The sequence below is a fragment of the Vespa crabro genome, chromosome 5 (genome assembly GCF_910589235.1).
Source record: "Vespa crabro chromosome 5, iyVesCrab1.2, whole genome shotgun sequence".
In the NCBI taxonomy this organism is placed as follows: domain Eukaryota; kingdom Metazoa; phylum Arthropoda; class Insecta; order Hymenoptera; family Vespidae; genus Vespa; species Vespa crabro.
The window spans coordinates 7672763-7690435 of record NC_060959.1 but is presented as its reverse complement, the minus strand read 5'-3'; the positions used below and the strand labels follow the sequence as shown (position 1 = coordinate 7690435).

The following is a 17673-nucleotide window of genomic DNA, read 5'->3' as shown; positions in this document are numbered from 1 at the left end:
TTTATGTAGAATATGTTCAATTGTCGGTAATAAAGAATAATTGCATTCTAATATATAGTCAATTTCAAATATGATATATTTAATGTTGGTTGCACTGGAATTTTAAAAGAATCATTTATAAAATCAAGATGGGACATCAAGCGATAATCGATGAAAAGTAAAGGTAAAAATTATTCTATGGTATATATGAACATTATTTGTTTAAAAATTGAAGTTTCCAAATAACATGATATAATAATAATTAAAGAAATAATAAATAAGATATGAATATGAGAAATTTCATTATATATGTCAATTTCAAATTTGGAACCATTTTAAAAGTGATACTAGAGGGCTCTTAAGTTATTTCAGCTATGACGCATGCATTTGCATGTATCATGTTAGTGAATTGTTTTGTTTACGCTAAACAGTTAGTTTATTAACTTAATTCATAAATATTTTTATATTGTATTTGGAAAATATGATTTATCGATTATGATTAGAAAACAGTTTACGAGCGTTAACGTCATCTTACCAAGTTTTTGCCAAAGTATTTGAACATGATTTGAGATTTAACCTGACTAATACTCGATATGACATCATGCCATAAACTCGTGCGGTGTGATTTATGAATTAATATAAAATGTATAAAATTAAATATCTATCTTTGTTTTATTTGAAAATGTAATCAGAATAATCGATGAAAAAGAAAAAGAAAATCAATATGGCTACTATAATATTATTACTTAGTATAACTTTAGTATATGGACAGGAGTATGAAGGTTGTTTTAAGAGTCCTGCTGTGGATCCTGATTTATCTTCCTTAATTTCAAGTCGTATTACTGCCCCTAATGAATGTATCAAACAATGTTATTCGCTTGATTACATGTAAGTACATACATATATATATATATATATATATATATATATATATATACTGGAATTGTATAAAAAAGAAGCATAAAAGTAAGATATATTATTATTATTACTATTATTATTATTAACATTATTATAATTGCAGGTTTGCTGGATTACAGAATGGACAGAGATGTTATTGTGGTAGTAAGTTTGGTAAAAATGGCTTATCCGACTCTTGCAATATTCCATGTACTGCTGATGCATCTAAATTTTGTGGAGGTCAGGAAGCTATGAGTATATATTCGACTGGACAAAAAGGTATTTTCCTTGTAGATATTTATTGATTTTGTATTTATTTATTAAGTATTTATTTAATTGTAGGTCCCAGTAGACCAAGAGCAATTCAAATAATTCCTCAAAAAGATGATAGTTTCTTAATTACATGGCAACCACCTGATATATCAAATGGAAATATTACGTCTTATACACTGACTGCTGTTGCTATTAAAACGCACAGTTATAACAATTTATCACCGATAGAAAGTCAAGTACAAGGTGCCACATCTAATAGTACTATTTTAAGAGGTCTTCAACCTGGTACTAAGTATAATGTATCAATTTCTGCAAGTAATTCTCAAGGAATCAGTAAACCAGCTTATGTTACTGAATGGACCTCCATAGGTCCACCTGATAAACCAGCTACACCAGAAATATTAAATCAAAATAATACTACCACAACAGTTATGCTTTCTGAGGGAAGTAGCGAAAATGGACCAGTAAGCGCTTATCAAGTTGTAGTAGTTCAGCCTGGCACAATACCTCCGGTTGGGTCAGATGTTATGTATTTAAATTATGAAAAGTCATTTCAAGAAGGTTTAGGTTATTATATAACAGCAGAATTTGATGCATCAGACTTTCATAATTATAAAAAATTTGTAGTAGGAGATGGAAGATTAATAGGGGGATATTATAATGCTCCTTTAAAAACTGAACCAATGATGCCACAAATAGGATTGGTGGTTATATCAAGAGCACAAGGAGAAGTGCAGTATTCCTATTCTAATTTTACCAACAGTATTCAACAATTTCAACAAGATGAATTTCATCAAATGGATTCTGTTGTTGTCATTATTTTACGTATAGGAATTATTCTTTTAGGATCTTTACTTATTATATCCATATTAATATTTTATTTAGTAAGACGCCGTCATGAAAAGGCCCATATAATAAAACTTCCAGAGCAACAAGAATTGACATTACAAGGGCCATTGCATGAAGTAGATAACATGGGATATATTCCAGAGGATGTACCAGAAAGGGTAAATCATTATCAAGAATTGAAAAACAAAGTCTGGAGTATACCACAAAATAATTTATCAATTGATAATGCAGTCTTACGTAGAGGGCGATTTGGTACAGTTCACTCTGGTACAGTACAAAAAGATGATAAGACATTTTCTGTAGTTGTTCATACTATAGCCGATCGTTCGTTAAAACCGTCAGATAAGCAAGCTATGCTAAGAGAATTAGATGTATGCATTAAGACGTCAACAATGAAATATCTTGCTGGTTTGGTTGGAACCTGTGAAACATCAGATACTTTATATGTTGTTCTAGAAATGCCTCCACAAATATTGAAACATTTATTATTAGCTGCTAGATCTGGAACAATATTTCCAATTGATCAAATGTTACCTATTGGTTCTTCAATTGCATCTGCATTACAACATCTTGAAAATTATAAGATCATTCATAATCATTTATGTGCTAGAAGTATAGGCATTACCAATGATTGGATACCTAAGGTCATGGGTCACGGTATTGCAAAATACGTCTTAGAAGATGTAAAATATGCTCGTTGGAGGGCAACAGAATGTTTTACTAGTAAAAAAAAGCATCAACCAGGCGTTGTCTGGGCATTTGGAATACTTTTATGGGAAATGCTTAGTATGGGTGGAACTCCTTACTCAAATCTTCAATTTGATAGCGAAGTAGAGGAAGCTGTTGAACGAGGTATCAGATTACCACAATTACCAGATATGCCTGATCCGTTATACGAAGTGATGTTATCATGCTGGCAAGTTGATCCAGAAGAAAGACCAACTTTTGACGAGCTTGTGAGATTGGTAAAAATTTATATTATTTATAACTTATCAAGTTATCCTGATAACAAAAATGTTACTTGAATATGATTATACTTTTTTTCTTTTTTTCAGAATACTTTAAGTATATGTCCCATCACTACATTTACAGAACCATACATTCCTGAATTGGAGTTGAATTAATCTCATTAAATATATAATACTTAAAGTGACATTTGAATTATTCCATAGTATTTGTAGATATAATGTGAAATGGTTAGTACTTAATCATTATATCTACCTCAGCCGACTTGCGCGACAAGAAGTATGTTTGGAAGACTGACGAAATCATTTTGTTTATCTTTTTTATTTAAAAAAAAAAAAAAGAATAAAAAAAATAAAAAAAAAACAAAAAAAAATTGAATTAAAAACAATATTTATAATTTTCGAAAAAAAGAATAATTATATTAAAATTCGTATAAGTCGGATGTTAAGTGTAAGTACAATAAGTAAGTGATTTATTGTTACGTTGATAAACAGTAAATCGTGCTGATATCTATTGCACCATATCTACTATTTATATTTACAAGGTGTTCGTAAATTAAGCTTTTTATACACCATATGCAGTTACCATTTATATACTCTAGAATAGATAATATTTAATTTCATTCAGTGTTTTTAAAATGTATATTATATTTGTATTTTTTTTAACGGATGTTTTCTTTTTTTATATAACTTTAATAACTACAATTTCCGTCCATATTTCGCTAGATAAATAATACCATTACTATATTACCATAATATATTATATATACGAATTCTCTACTTGAACATTCCAAATGTATTGTAAAAATAACAAAAAATGTATTTTTGTTTTATAATATTATATACAAGATCGATATTCATAATATATGGAAAGCGCTGATACTTTACAAAATAAATCTGTATGGTACAAATCTATGTTAAGATAATACAAATATAAAAATAATCGCCATTTAAACGGAACTGTTCACAAAATCACACACTATAGTATATCGATCTATTTCTAACGCCAATATCTTTACAATTGTTTAAATAATTAAATTCGTTCGTTCTAATTATAACTTAAAAAAAAAAAAAAAAAAAAAAAAAAGAACAAAAAAATTAGAAATTAATTAATCCAAATGAGTGCAATCGGAATTGACGATATTAGTCACGTCAATGGAGGGGAAGAGATTTTGCTTGAGTGCGAGTGCGTTGGTTTTGGGCCAGTCGTTGGTATTTTGCTTGAAACAGGACATAAAATTTGCTTGTAAGCTTCTCTATACAATTTGTTGGTACCAGCGTATATAAAAGGATTTATAACGGAGGATGCCCAAGCTAATATAGAAGCGATCACATGTAATATAGGAATTCTGACTTTGTCGTCGATTACATTTGCCAACATCAATGGCATGAAACACGTTAAAAAACACAAGAATATAATCAACATAAGTCTCGTCACTCTGGAATCTTCTCTCCTTTGAAATCCACCAACTTTTCGTCTTCCTCCAGTAGCATGTGCTTCCAAGTTCCTTCGGCTCTTTCTTACGCGCCAGTAAATACAAAGATAAGAAACGCTGATCACAACGCAGGGTACAATAAAGCCGAGAACAAAGAGTACTTTTTTTGGACTCGAACCGTTCTTCTTTAAAATCGTACAAGAGAAGGTCTTTGGATCTAATCCAAGAGTACCCCATATACCTATCAAAGGTGGTATCAAAAGGGAGAAACTAAGGGTCCATATGGCGATCAACATCAATACGATACCCCGAGTTGTATATATAACAGCGTAGATATCCGATCTTGATATGAGTACATACCTAAAGAAAATATTAAATATATTGTTTTTATATATCTTAGTAATATTTTTTTTTTTAATTTTGTAAAAAGAAAGGGAATATCTTTGAAAATTTCAAAAAACGTTCGAAGTTTCTTTTGATAAACTTCAACTTAAAAATTTTAATAGTTCTTTAAATTTAATATACAATCAGATCGTTATTTTTTTTTTTTTATGATTAGCTTATAGATTACTGACCTGTTAATTGTAATTGCAACCATACTTAGCAACGAGACAGCTACGTTTCCATAAAAGAAAAGTGGGAAGATCTGACAAAGTGTATCACCAAGGACCCAAGCTTCGTTCAAATATCTGCTAGCTGTCAATGGCAAATTCACAGCAGAGAAAATTAAATCGGAGACACTTAGACTTATAACGAATGCAGTTGTAGCGTGTCGCCTTAGTCTCGTGTACTTCAGTAGCGCGATTACTGTCACCAAATTACCTTCAATTAAGAGAAAACGTACATGGGTCTTGATATTTTAATTAGTTAACGAGTTGCGAGAATATTTGATAGAATTTTTCAAATAACTCGATTAAATTAATATATATTTCAATTTATTTAACGTTAGAATTCTGAGCGGAATAAACAAATTTTTAATTGAAATATTAAAAAAAAAAAAAAAAATAATAAAAAGAAAGAAAAAGATTAAATCGTTTTAAATCACAAATGAATTTATATTTATATCACAATAGAAACAAAATTTGTCATTTAATTTCTCCAACGAATCTATTTGGATAATAGAATATTTTCTATTTATTTATATATTCGAAAAGACGTGTTTTACTCTTAGATCTGTTAGAATTATTTATTACTTTGACTTAGAAATTCTTTCTTTTTTTCTTTTTATATATATATATATATATATAAAATTCAGTACAGTGATACTTATATGTATAAGAAAATAATTAACATTTTTATATTTTTACCTAGTATACCAACAATACTGAAGATTATCGCACAAATGGCAGCTGCGGTAGTGGCCGAGCGAGAATAATGTTTAAAAGCTTCGATTCCATTTTCGTCATCGAAGCTGATATTAATCGACGAAGAATTAGCCATATTAATCTTCTTTTTTTTTTTCAATTCTTCTTTTTCAAGAAATTTCCTTTTTTTTGCATCCTTTAGAATGGTCAAAATCAAATAACAAATCAACTATTCCTATCGCACGAATAAATCTGAATATATTTATTAAAATTCAACTTTTTCAATACTTATCAAAGACTCGAATGAAATGAACACATATCTACACACATACATATATGTATATTCAGACACAGACACATACACTTTTGTGTTGATTCCTTCAACAAGTTCATTAATCGCAAAGTACGCTTACTTATTTGCGAGCAGTTACCAATGGATCATGGAATAACGACCCCTCTTAATGAGTTCGATGATTAGATACACGCACGCACGCACACACACACACATACACACACACACACACATATACACGCGCGTATATATACGCATAGGATTACACGTTGCGAACACTATCACAGGAAAAACATTTATTCTTCATTGAAACGAAGATCGGATGATCATATTTCTTGTAAATTTATTATAAATATTTTGTTAATATTCTTAACTTTGTTACGTTGACAATGTAAACGTTTAAAAATAATATTCAAATATTTCGTCATTTCTTTCTTTATTTATTTTTTTTATTTTTTTATTTTTTTTTAATTTTTTTTTCACAATGAAATATTGAGGTTCTAATGCTTGTTGTTTTTTTTTCTATTTCTCTTGTTTCTTTTTCTTTTCGAGATCGTTATTCTCAATTTATTTTTATTTAATTTCTTTTTTTATTCCTCGTTAAGATCATAAAATCTGAATGGGCTCTCGAGACAAGAAAATAATAGCACAAAAAACGTGTAACCCTCTTTTACTCGAAGACCGATCGAGACTGACGAACTCTGACCACGTACGCGCCCTTTACGAGAGTACACACGCTTTACTGTCTTTATCTAACGTTCTTTCTCTCTCTTTCTCTCTCCCCCCTCCCTTTTCTATCTCGCTTTTTCTCTCTCTTTCTCGATTTAATTTTTCCACCTCCTTTCGCGTCTTCTCTTTTAGTGTTTGTGAGCCACAGCTTCCAAAGCTATACATTCTATTTTTTCTAATCTCATATAGATAATTTAAACCTCACATTTAATTTCTAGAATTTTTTTTCTTTTAGTTTTTATTGATAGAATATATAAATTATGTTAATATAGACACTACGACGATTTTTAAAATTATATGATCATATAAAAGATGATATTAATAAAACTGATTTGTCTAATATAGTCACTATAATTTAATTAATTTGATTGGTCGAAATATTTGTCAAATACTTTTGTATTTTCATGATATTCGTTCTTTCTACATTGTGTACTCTTTTCACGATCGAAAATTTATTAATATAATTTACGACACACCTAACTTTACTTTTATCATAGACCGACTTAAATCTTTTTCATGAATGATCGCATGATCGTTTCAAGATATCCACCTTCAAAAGCGTCGAACGATTAGACAAAGACGATTATAATAAATATTATTATTTAAGAAAATAAATAAATAAAAATAAATAAAGAGATTCGATAACACGATCTTACCTTTAAATTTATTATATAAATCGAAGATCAATTCTTTCGTATCAATGCTTGTGATATCTTGAAAAGGACGAAAAAAAGAGAAGGATAAACAAGTCTATAAATGGAAAAAACAAAACAAAAAAAAAAAGAAAACAAAGAAAGAAGGATAAACAAGTCTCGAATTAGTTTCCCAACGAGCTGTTATTTTTTGTGTCTATTGTCGTCAATAAAAGGGTCAACATACCAAGTTTATCGATTATATTTGATCATCCCAATATCTTTCCGATCAATGAATTTCAATTTTAGATCTTCGATAATAAAATTTTTGTAAAACTTTTCTTCTTTCACATAAAATCGATTAATATTCTCGGACAGATCAATAGATTATTTTCAAAGATCATTGTACGATTATCGAGGTGATACAATTTCGATTGATAAAAAATATTCGTTCTCATGATCGATCTCGATCATAAATGTCTAAACTTCAACACGCGACTATGCAGAAGCTATTTTATTCTTTGGCTCGTGCCTATCGTTTTTGAATTTCGAATAGGGAAGGTAAGAAACCATCCCATGGGAGAAAAGAGACGATTGGTGTTACCCCTCTTCTCCTCCTTCTCCTCACCATACTAACCATTATACCTATTACTGCTGCTCTGCGACATGGGCCCTTTCCAATTCCCCTTACTCCACTTCGGCAAGAACCAGCTGTCAAACCGACTTACTACCTACAAAAGATGCCGAACAATCGGCAGGAGCCATTTTCTTGCCCCTCTCTACCAAGAGAACATACTGCGTCTATGTAAACTTTCCTCCTTCTCTTCCATCTCACTCTCTCTCTCTCTCTCTCTCTCTCTCTCTCTCTCTCTCTCTCTCTCTCTCTCTCTCTAACTCCTCTTTTCATGCTCTTACCTGTCTTTACATCTTTCAACCCCTCGCGCGTTGATCCCCGATGGCTATACGAGTTATACAACTCTGACATTGGCTTTGACTTACGACTTGTGGGAAATCTAACGGATCGTTTGAATTCTTCTTTTGATTTGTAAATTTTTTATTTTTTATTATTTATCTCTTTATTATTTATCTTTCGATTTTGGAAATATCTACGAGCTTATATCGTTCTGGTCGATCGATAATTTTGTATCTTAACAAACAGGTCGTTTAAATCAATTCAATCGATTCAAAAAAATCTATGAAAGATGTTGAATTCTTTTTTCCTTTTTTTTTTTTTTATATGTATACGACAAGAAAGATATCCTTGATGAGAGATCTTTTAATCGTTTTAAAAAAAAGGACAAAGCGAGATTTAAAAAAATAAGTTTTTTCCCATATAATCGCACTGTCACATCAATTCTCTGTTTGAACTTAGAGTTATCGTTTACCTAAACGTATCTGTTGCGGGCAAAGGGAAGATTATGATTTCAAAAATTGATATAGAGTTATCTCTTAAAAGGAAAAAAAAATTTGTCTTTGTATTTACTAAAGTATAATATTCAATATGCGTATGCGTTGATAAGAAGAATATTATATTTTACGTTTTTCCTATCCCATTATTTTTCTCTTTCTCGATACGATACTTCTTTCGCCCTACAAGCCGATTGTAACATCCAAGAATTCTATCTGTACCATTTAATATATGCTTTGAGATAATTTTAATCTTTGTCCAATGAAAAGAATGGCCGTTCAATCATCGATAAATTTATCGAATGCGAGAATTGAAAAATATACAGAGTCAATAATTATTATTATTATAAAAAGTTAAAATAATTCTATAATTCTTTTTTTTTTTATTTTTAATTATATATCCAACTAATTATATATACAAAAATCTTTTACGTTGAACGTATATTATACAAATGATTTTTTGTTCTAGTAATTGATAAAGTTCTTTTGAGAAATCTTTAAAAAATTATTTTTGAATGATAATAATTATTGAATCGTCCTGTATATATATAACATTTCAATAAGTACCTTTATTGATTTTACAAACTTTAAAAATAAAATAGCCCATAGAACATAATCGAGGTATGTAATAGTAGTGCATACGTATTACTCGTATGCATATTCGTTGGTATGTTAATTCATTAGACGGCTGTAATGTATATAGAGAAATCTTAACGGTAATGACCACACGATCGTTCGTTGAAATCCAGTGCCTCTCAATAATTTTCCCTATTAAAATATAAGCTTTTATTAGATAAAAGATATACTCACATTATGATAACTTTTATAATAATTTCGTATGTTTTTAATAGTTTTTAATAATAACTGATTTTTATTTTTTATTTTTACACTTTTCCTTCTTTTAATTTTTTATTTCTATTTTTTTTTGTTTGTTTGTTTGTTTTTTTTTTTTTTTTTTTTTTTAATTTTTATTGCGACACTAAAAATATCTACATCGTAAAAAAATACATTTCAATTACTTTTCCAATAATACATTTAATCTTTGTATCATTCCTTTTTTTTGATTTTGAAATTTTTATTACATAATTAATATATTCGATCAGAGAGAAAAAAATAAAGAGGAAAGAACAAAATTAAAGAAAATTATTTTCAATCGAACAATTAAATAACACGCGTAAATTTAATTCGAACGAAGTTATTCGTTTCAGTATTTATTGTTACACGTTTGATATTCATTTTTAACGTGATCGCGTGGATATTTAACAAAATTAGAAAAGGATTAATTCAAAGATCCTTCGTCTTACGTCGATCTAATGCAGTTTGAGAACCACCGAGGCTCGTATTGAATGAACTCATTGTACGCAACCCCGTGAGCCCTCATACATACACCATTTGAATTCAACAAAGCTCTTCTTTATTCACGAAATACTCTCTAGCGTCTGGCCATGTTTCAAAGAGAAAGGCGATTTCGTTCGAGGAGGTGCAACGAAAGGAAAATAATAAAAAAAAAAGAAGAAAAAGAAGAGGAAAAAAAGAAATAAGGAAGAAAAGAAAAATGCAGATGGGAGTTCCCGTAAAAGCTATCGTCACTGACGTCGCTCGATTATCGAAAAAGGGGGAGGAAAAGTTTAACAGGGAAATTTCTATTTACGCACGTGTGTCTATCCCCTGACATTGGGTATTACTACAATAAACAGCAAGGATTGCTTTTACGATGAAATTCTACTCCAGGATGTGATCTTGAAAGTCAATGGAAACTTTTCATAAAGAAACAAAACAAAGCATAGGAAAACAAAACATAAGTATGAAAAAAAAAAAACGAAGAAAATATTGACGTAAATAATTCCATGTATAAAAAAAATTTCTAATCAAATCGATCACTTTTTCTACATCGAATTAATTTCTAGGATCTCAATTTTGATGATGACCTACGAAAGAAACGATTTTTAATCTTATGGGATTTATTAAGGAAACAATTTTTTTCTTTCTTTCTTTTTTTTGGTTTCTGTTTTTTGTTTATTCTTAAGGGAAAAAATTAAAAAATGAAAAAATGAAAAAAGAAAAAGAAAGAGAAAGAAACAATTTTGTTTTTCATTTAAGAAAAATAAGAAGTAAATGTTGAATCTTTTACTGTTTAGAAGTAACTAATTATCACAGTAAAATTCTTATCTTTTCTCTTATCGTATTTCCGGCACTATTTTCCTTCTTCCTATCTATCAAAGTTTCGTCTTATATAAGGAAATAAGATTATGTCAGGGGCAATGGAAACTTATGGTTCTATTTTTACGAATATTCACGTTAAAAATATTACTTTGAACATGTAATTTTAATGGACTTTTACGAAGAAGATTTTGGTGTCAATTGAATCGATTTCTATTTTATCTCATAGATTATTTTTCGACTCTGTTAATCACGTTTATTTATTCTAACATATTATTCTATTGCGTATTATATTGTTAACAAATTTTTTATTATATCCTATTTATATATTTACTAAGGCATTTGGTTCGATCATAACACTACAATTTTTTTTTTTCTTTCCTTAATGTTATATAAAATGATTAATTCTCTTCGAGAACTTTGACGTTGTATTAAGCATCTATATTAAATCATATTACCTAATGTTGTCTTTTATTACAATATTAAATGAAAATTATAGAAACGATCAAATGATTATTTCTATAATTGTTGTGCGATACAAATTAACGCATATATATATATATATATATATATATATATATATATATATATATATATATAGATGTAAAAACTACATATGTACAACAGATAATATTATAGGGCAAATGACATTATACAAAATAGCTTTGTAAAAAAAAAAAAAGAAAAAAAACACAAATAAAATAATTGCAAAAATGTAAGTAAAAATACAGTTCGATTAGATTCAATTTCATTCACAGAAAAACACGGCACTTTTGTTAGATATTATGGCACTATAAAAACAATTGACCGTCATCGATATCTACGTTAGTACATTATATAAGTATGAATTAAAAAAGATGAGAATATGATGTAAATATAAACGTGATAAAAACTATTTGAGTAATAATATGATATGTTTAACTTTAATAATTATTTAGAAAATTATTATAGATTGGGATTAAGAGTTAGTGTCGTTAGAAGGATGAGCCGAATAGAGATTTCTTTTGAATATTCGATTCTAAGGTGCCATAAACGTTATAAATAAATGCGCATTAAGAGGTGCATTGTCTGTAGATCTGTGCCTTTCGCTCGATCTCTGCTAAATGTTTCACCATTTCTACGGTTAGGGAATCTATTTCGGCCATGAGATCGGTTAATATTCTCTCGTTGTCTTTATAAACGCTTTCCATACCGTCTAAGTCTTTAAATTTAGTAGACGTATCAGCTGTCAATTCGGAAGCTCTTTGAAGTAATTTCTTGGCTCTCTTTATATCATCTTCGCTTTTATTTATTCGATAATTTAAAAATTCGTCAGCCTTTTTATACTCCTCCGCTAATTTTTTCGTTTTTCCCTCGACGACACGAGCCTCATTGGCGACTTTAAGAGTTTCAACTTCTATCTCCTTATTCAAAATGAAAGCGTTCTTGGCCGATTGCTTTTGTAATTGCTTCAATCTTGTGTCCAAAGCTTTTACGGAATCGGTGGTATCATTGGCTTTTGTTTGAGCTTCCTTTATGAGGACAGCTATATCGGTCAAATCTTTTTCCGATTTGGCCACGTCACTTTGAGCTGTATCTATGGCGGCTTTTGCCAATTCCTGTGCCTTTTTCGCTTCTGTTAATAACAATACAACTTCGTTCGTTTCATTTTGTTTTTTCAACGCTGTATCCTTGGCTTGATTAGCACTTTCCTCTAAATTATGAGCTAATTCGAGATCGTCCTTTGTGTCGGCAAGAATTTTGTCGGAATCCGTGAGAGAACCAACGATAGTTTTTATGCGACTGGCCAATCGTTTGATCTCATCAGGTTTTAATTTGATGTTCTTGTTTAATATATCGTTAGCCAGATCTCTCACCATCGTAGGTGTTGGCTGTTCCTCGTCCAGCATACTCCAAATTCGCTTGTTAGTGTCCGATAAACTTTTGGTAATCTTGTCGGAACGATTTCTTGCTTCTAAAGCATTATTAAATGCATCTTGTGCATTCGATCTAGCCGCTACGGCATCTTGTTTGATTTGGATCATCTGTAAAAAATAAAAATTGTTTCATGAAACGTATAATAAGGAAAAATATTAGAAAAAAAAGAAGAAACCGATGAACATACATTACGTAATAATTGTTCCGCTTCATCCTTTTGATTTTTAATTTTATCAGCCTGTTGTTTGGCCACATCCAATGCTTGATTAGCTTTGGTTATCGCGCCAACGTCACAAGAGAGTCCTCCGCAGAAGCCACATCCAGCGCCGCCACAAACGTTGCTACAATCGGTGACATTGTCACCACACATTTTAAGGTTCAATTCAGGCATATCTCCGTTCAATGTATTTAACTTATCGCTTAATTTTAGAAGAGATTCGTTATTTCTCCCTTGGGCTTCGTTAAACGATACACTATTTTTGATTAAGAGATTTTCCGTATGTTTGCGATATCTCTCCGCATCGGCCAATATATTACTCGTAGCGTTTGCCATCTTTTCGGCTTGTCGAGATTGCTCGGCCATTTGTTGCGTCACATTTAGGGCACCTTGAACATTCTCCTCTTGTAATATCGTTGCGTTCTCTTTTAATTCCATAGCACCCTGATGCAAGCTATTCGTTCTATTTTTCAATTTCTTTAATGCGACATCGCCAAGATTAACTCGTTGACTAACATTTTCTAACATATTGTCGACTTCCTCAAGTTGTTTCGCTGAATTCGAAATATTTTTACTCAATTCCTCGGCCAAATCTGTTAACTCATCTAAATCTTGACTCTTGATAGAAGTATTGCTGATCAAATCACGTACTTGGTTCAATGAATTGACCATATCGTCGAATTCCTGACTGTAAACCCCAGTAGTACCGACCTTCTGTATCCTGGAAGCCTCCTCTATTACAAGATTCGTCTTGTTTTTCAATTCGTCTAATGTTAAATCCCAATTGTCGAAACATTCACCGCACGGACTACATTGTGGTGCCTCTCCATGATAACCACGGTCACATTGGTCACACTTTTCACCTCCTATTCCTTTGTGACAAATACAGACACCGGTTTCTCTATTACACTGTTGACTTGAAGAACCAATTACATTGCATTCGCATGGTGTACATTCGATATTTGGATTTCCCCAGAAATTCGTTTGACATTCATTGCATCTTCGTCCACCAAAACCTGCTCTACACTCGCAACTTCCATCGAAGGGATTACACCTGTTTTCAAATGTTTAAAAAGATGAGTTAAAAATGATCGAACTAATTATTTGATCGATCGATTACATATACATCAAATTTATCACGTACTTATCAGATACACTTCCAACAGCGTCACATTCGCAAGGATCACAACCTTGACCGCTTGCAATTCTCCAATGATTTTCTTCGCAATTGTCACAACGTTGACCAATCACATGTGGCAAGCAAGGACACTGTCCAGTACGATGATCGCAAGGTCCAATCGATCTGTCGGATCCTAGGAAATCGCAATTACATTCTTTACAATCTTGTTTAAGTGCATCACCGTAAAATCCAGGTTTGCAAATTTGACAGTTCGGTCCATCGGTATTGTAGAGACATTGTAGACAATGTCCGGTATGTGGATCACAGTTACCAGGTTGACTCAGATCGGAATTATTATTACATTCACAAAGCTCGCAATTTCCACCTGGTACTTCAGGATTGCCGAAATAATTCTCAGCACACTTTTCGCAACGTGGACCGCCGTATCCCTCATAACACTCACAAATTACATCCTGAGTTATAGAATCGAGGGAACAGCTATCCGCGTATGAGTGACCAGAATTTAATGTACCTGCGTTTGTATATAAAAAAACAAAAAAAACAAAAAAAAAAAACAAAAAAAAATTAATAAATAAGTAAAGAAAAACTGTATTATTCATTACTTCAAATGCTTACTAAAGATTACATTTTTTTCTTCCTTGATACACACAGTTCTTACCTGGACAAGGACAAGGTCTACACGGTATGTCCACTCCTATTCGTGGATCACCGTAAAAGGTTTCAATACAACGATCACAATTGTGACCAGTGGTAGAATCACGACAATTGATGCAAGCTCCGGTTCTAGAGTCACAATTATCTGCATGACCATGGCATTGACATCGTTGACAATGTGGAAAATTCCAAAAACCTGGTTCACATTGGCCACACGTTCTTCCATATGTATTTGGTCGACACTTGCATCGTCCAGTTTTAACGTCACAAAAATTATCCAAAGCACCAACGCCATCGCAATCGCAAGGTATACATCCTACTGGACCAAATCCATAAGTTCCTGGTGCACAACGATCGCATCGTCTACCGACTACGTTAACTTTACAAGGACATAAGCCACCATAATTCTGACAAAGAAGACTATGTGATCCTGTAGGATTACACTCGCAAGCTGCAATAAAATATTTTTTATAATTTCTATAATCTTCAACAATAATGTATACTTAATTGTTTTTGTCAAATTTATTATACTTACGATGTGCACCCTCAAAGACATAATAACCGATACTATCCTGATACTTTTTACACTCATCAGGTAAATTATTCCGAATGTAATTGACGTCGTTAAGTATTTGATTGCATAACTCATATTCCTGACGACGTAATTCACCGACATCAAGTGCATTGAAGAAAGGTATGGCATCTATTTTTGGTCTCACAATAATCTTGATGTAAAGATAGTTAAAGATAATATTATAAACATATATACATAGATTGATTTATGTGTATGTAAAATTATACTTACAGAATCAATTAATATAGATGCCGTGGGTGTATCTACATGACTATTAAATTTACGGAATTGCAATATGACGTTGTATTTTTTGCCTTTTTCTAAACAAACGGAAGGTTGAGCAATGGAATTTCTTGAATGATATGGTAACTGTACCCATAATCGATCATATTCTGGTTTTGAATTGGCACAAGGACCATTAAGATCGACAGGTTCGTCTCTTTCAATAATTATTTGAACATCTTCCCATGTACCCGACTGGATTGGTTCATAGCGTACTATTATATCGTACCACATGGATCTACGAATATCATCGATCGTAAAGTTGAGAGTTGAGTCTTGTAAAGCTTTCATAAATCCAGTCCCCGTCCAAGTACTATTTCTTCCATCGCGATAAGGTTCTCTTATTACAACTTGACAATTCTGAAGGAAATATATTCAGTTAAGTGCAGTATCAAAAAAAAAAAAAGATGAATTGTCTAATTAAATAAAAATAAATATTCATGTATAACTTACGTCAGTTGCTCTTGATAGTTCACCTTCATAAATTAAAAAGTCTAAAGAGCCGGTATAATAGCCTTGTTCTGGTTGATTACAAGTTCTACCGATGATGTGTGGTCTGCATCGACATTGTCCGGTAACAACGTCGCAAGAATTTTCATATGAACCACCACGATCGCAATCGCAAGGTTTACATCCATCGGGATCTTCAGAAAGTCCCCAATATCCTGGCAAGCATTGATTACAATCTCGTGCGGTAACGTAACGTTTACAAGTACATTCACCAGTTATCATATTACAACCCTGATTATCGATGGTACCAAGAGTGTTACAAGTACATGCTGTAAATTAATAAGAAATTTATTGATGAATACTTAATATTTCGAAATATACATTATATTTATAGCTATTGAATATTTAATTATAATTTTCAATATTTTCTACCTTGGCATCCTTGAGGATTTTCTGAATTGAAATTCCAAAAACCATTCTTGCAATGATCACAACGACGACCCTCTACGTTCGCTTTACAGTGACAACGACCAGACTCATCGCCACTAAGAGGATCGGTTCTGGAATCACATATGCCATCGTCCAAGGATCCACTAAGATCACAATCGCAAGCTGTAAAATTATATAAATGAGATATCCTAATTAAATGATCATTATTTTTCATCGAATAGAATTATTTGTCAAAAGAATATTTAAATAACTTACGTTGACAGGCTTCAATATCCGAGATATCTTTACTAACATCATGATAATAAAATGGCTTGCACTGTTCACAATTTTGACCACGCGTGTTATGCTGACAATCATCGCATACACCGCCAGAAACTCTACCAGATCTTTCGTAAACTGTTTCGTCAAAGTGACAGGAAGATGTATGATTGTTACAATTGCAAGGTCTACAAGCGTTCGTTTGTTTACCAACCGCTGGTTTCCAAGGTAAATCATTATAGAAATCCTCGCATTTTTCACAATTCAGTCCTTTTGTGTTGTGAGTACATTCGCATTTTCCATGTACCATATTTTCTTCTTGTGCCACTCCTGGTAAAGGAAGACATCTCGATGCGTGCCCATAACAAGAACAGGATCCTCGAATCACCATGTCTTGGATAGCATAATAATATTTTTCCCCAGTCTCTGGACGATAATCTAACAAATCGTCTCCCAATGTATGTAATCTCGTCATGTTGATTCTGAGAGTGGTTATCTTCAATAAATTTTGTACTTCTATCGAATACGGATTATCGATTTCCAAATTTCGTGGCAATACTCTGTAATATATAAATATATTTATGGATTATGTAGACACATGGGATTACTTGTTAAAGAAATTAAAAAACTTTATTTCACCTAAAGATTACTTCACCACCAGTGGATGGGGCTACGCCAGAATAACGTGTTTCACATATTACATCGGTCAAACTTTGTGGTTGATGCGTAGCTACACCTGGGAAGGATTGCTCGCAATTATGGGCAAAGTATCTGTAAACCTTCCAAGTTTTTCCAAAATCGAAAGAT

General features: G+C 31.6%; 3 protein-coding genes across 6 annotated transcripts in view; 1 reads left to right on the top strand and 2 right to left on the bottom strand.

Moving 5' to 3' along the window:
• Positions 1 to 353: 353 nt before the first annotated feature.
• On the top strand, positions 354 to 3940 carry LOC124424109 (putative tyrosine-protein kinase Wsck). The gene is made up of 4 exons (XM_046962686.1): positions 354 to 867; positions 1001 to 1155; positions 1219 to 2963; positions 3054 to 3940. The coding sequence occupies exons 1-4, from the start codon at positions 680 to 682 to the stop codon at positions 3120 to 3122; spliced, it is 2157 nt and encodes a 718-aa protein (XP_046818642.1). The 5' UTR covers positions 354 to 679; the 3' UTR covers positions 3123 to 3940.
• LOC124424110 (protein trapped in endoderm-1) lies at positions 3409 to 7430 on the bottom strand. The gene is made up of 3 exons (XM_046962687.1): positions 5707 to 7430; positions 4975 to 5221; positions 3409 to 4759 (listed from the first exon to the last, which is right to left on the bottom strand). Exons 1-3 carry the CDS (start codon positions 5837 to 5839, stop codon positions 4111 to 4113), a joined length of 1029 nt encoding a protein of 342 aa, XP_046818643.1. The 5' UTR covers positions 5840 to 7430; the 3' UTR covers positions 3409 to 4110.
• Positions 7431 to 11070: 3640 nt separating this feature from the next.
• LOC124424108 (laminin subunit beta-1) overlaps positions 11071 to 17673 on the bottom strand; it is a 10455-nt gene continuing 3852 nt past the window's right edge. For all 4 annotated transcript variants that reach the window (XM_046962682.1, XM_046962681.1, XM_046962684.1 and 1 more), the window contains 10 exons: positions 17506 to 17673; positions 16864 to 17426; positions 16591 to 16770; positions 16162 to 16487; positions 15658 to 16068; positions 15388 to 15577; positions 14857 to 15303; positions 14202 to 14709; positions 13028 to 14111; positions 11071 to 12947 (listed from right to left, as the gene is read on the bottom strand). The exon at positions 17506 to 17673 is cut by the window's right edge and continues 141 nt beyond it. In XM_046962682.1, the coding sequence (XP_046818638.1) occupies positions 11976 to 12947; positions 13028 to 14111; positions 14202 to 14709; positions 14857 to 15303; positions 15388 to 15577; positions 15658 to 16068; positions 16162 to 16487; positions 16591 to 16770; positions 16864 to 17426; positions 17506 to 17673 (4849 nt within the window). In that variant the 3' untranslated portion in view covers positions 11071 to 11975. The remainder of the gene's footprint in view (positions 12948 to 13027; positions 14112 to 14201; positions 14710 to 14856; positions 15304 to 15387; positions 15578 to 15657; positions 16069 to 16161; positions 16488 to 16590; positions 16771 to 16863; positions 17427 to 17505) is intronic.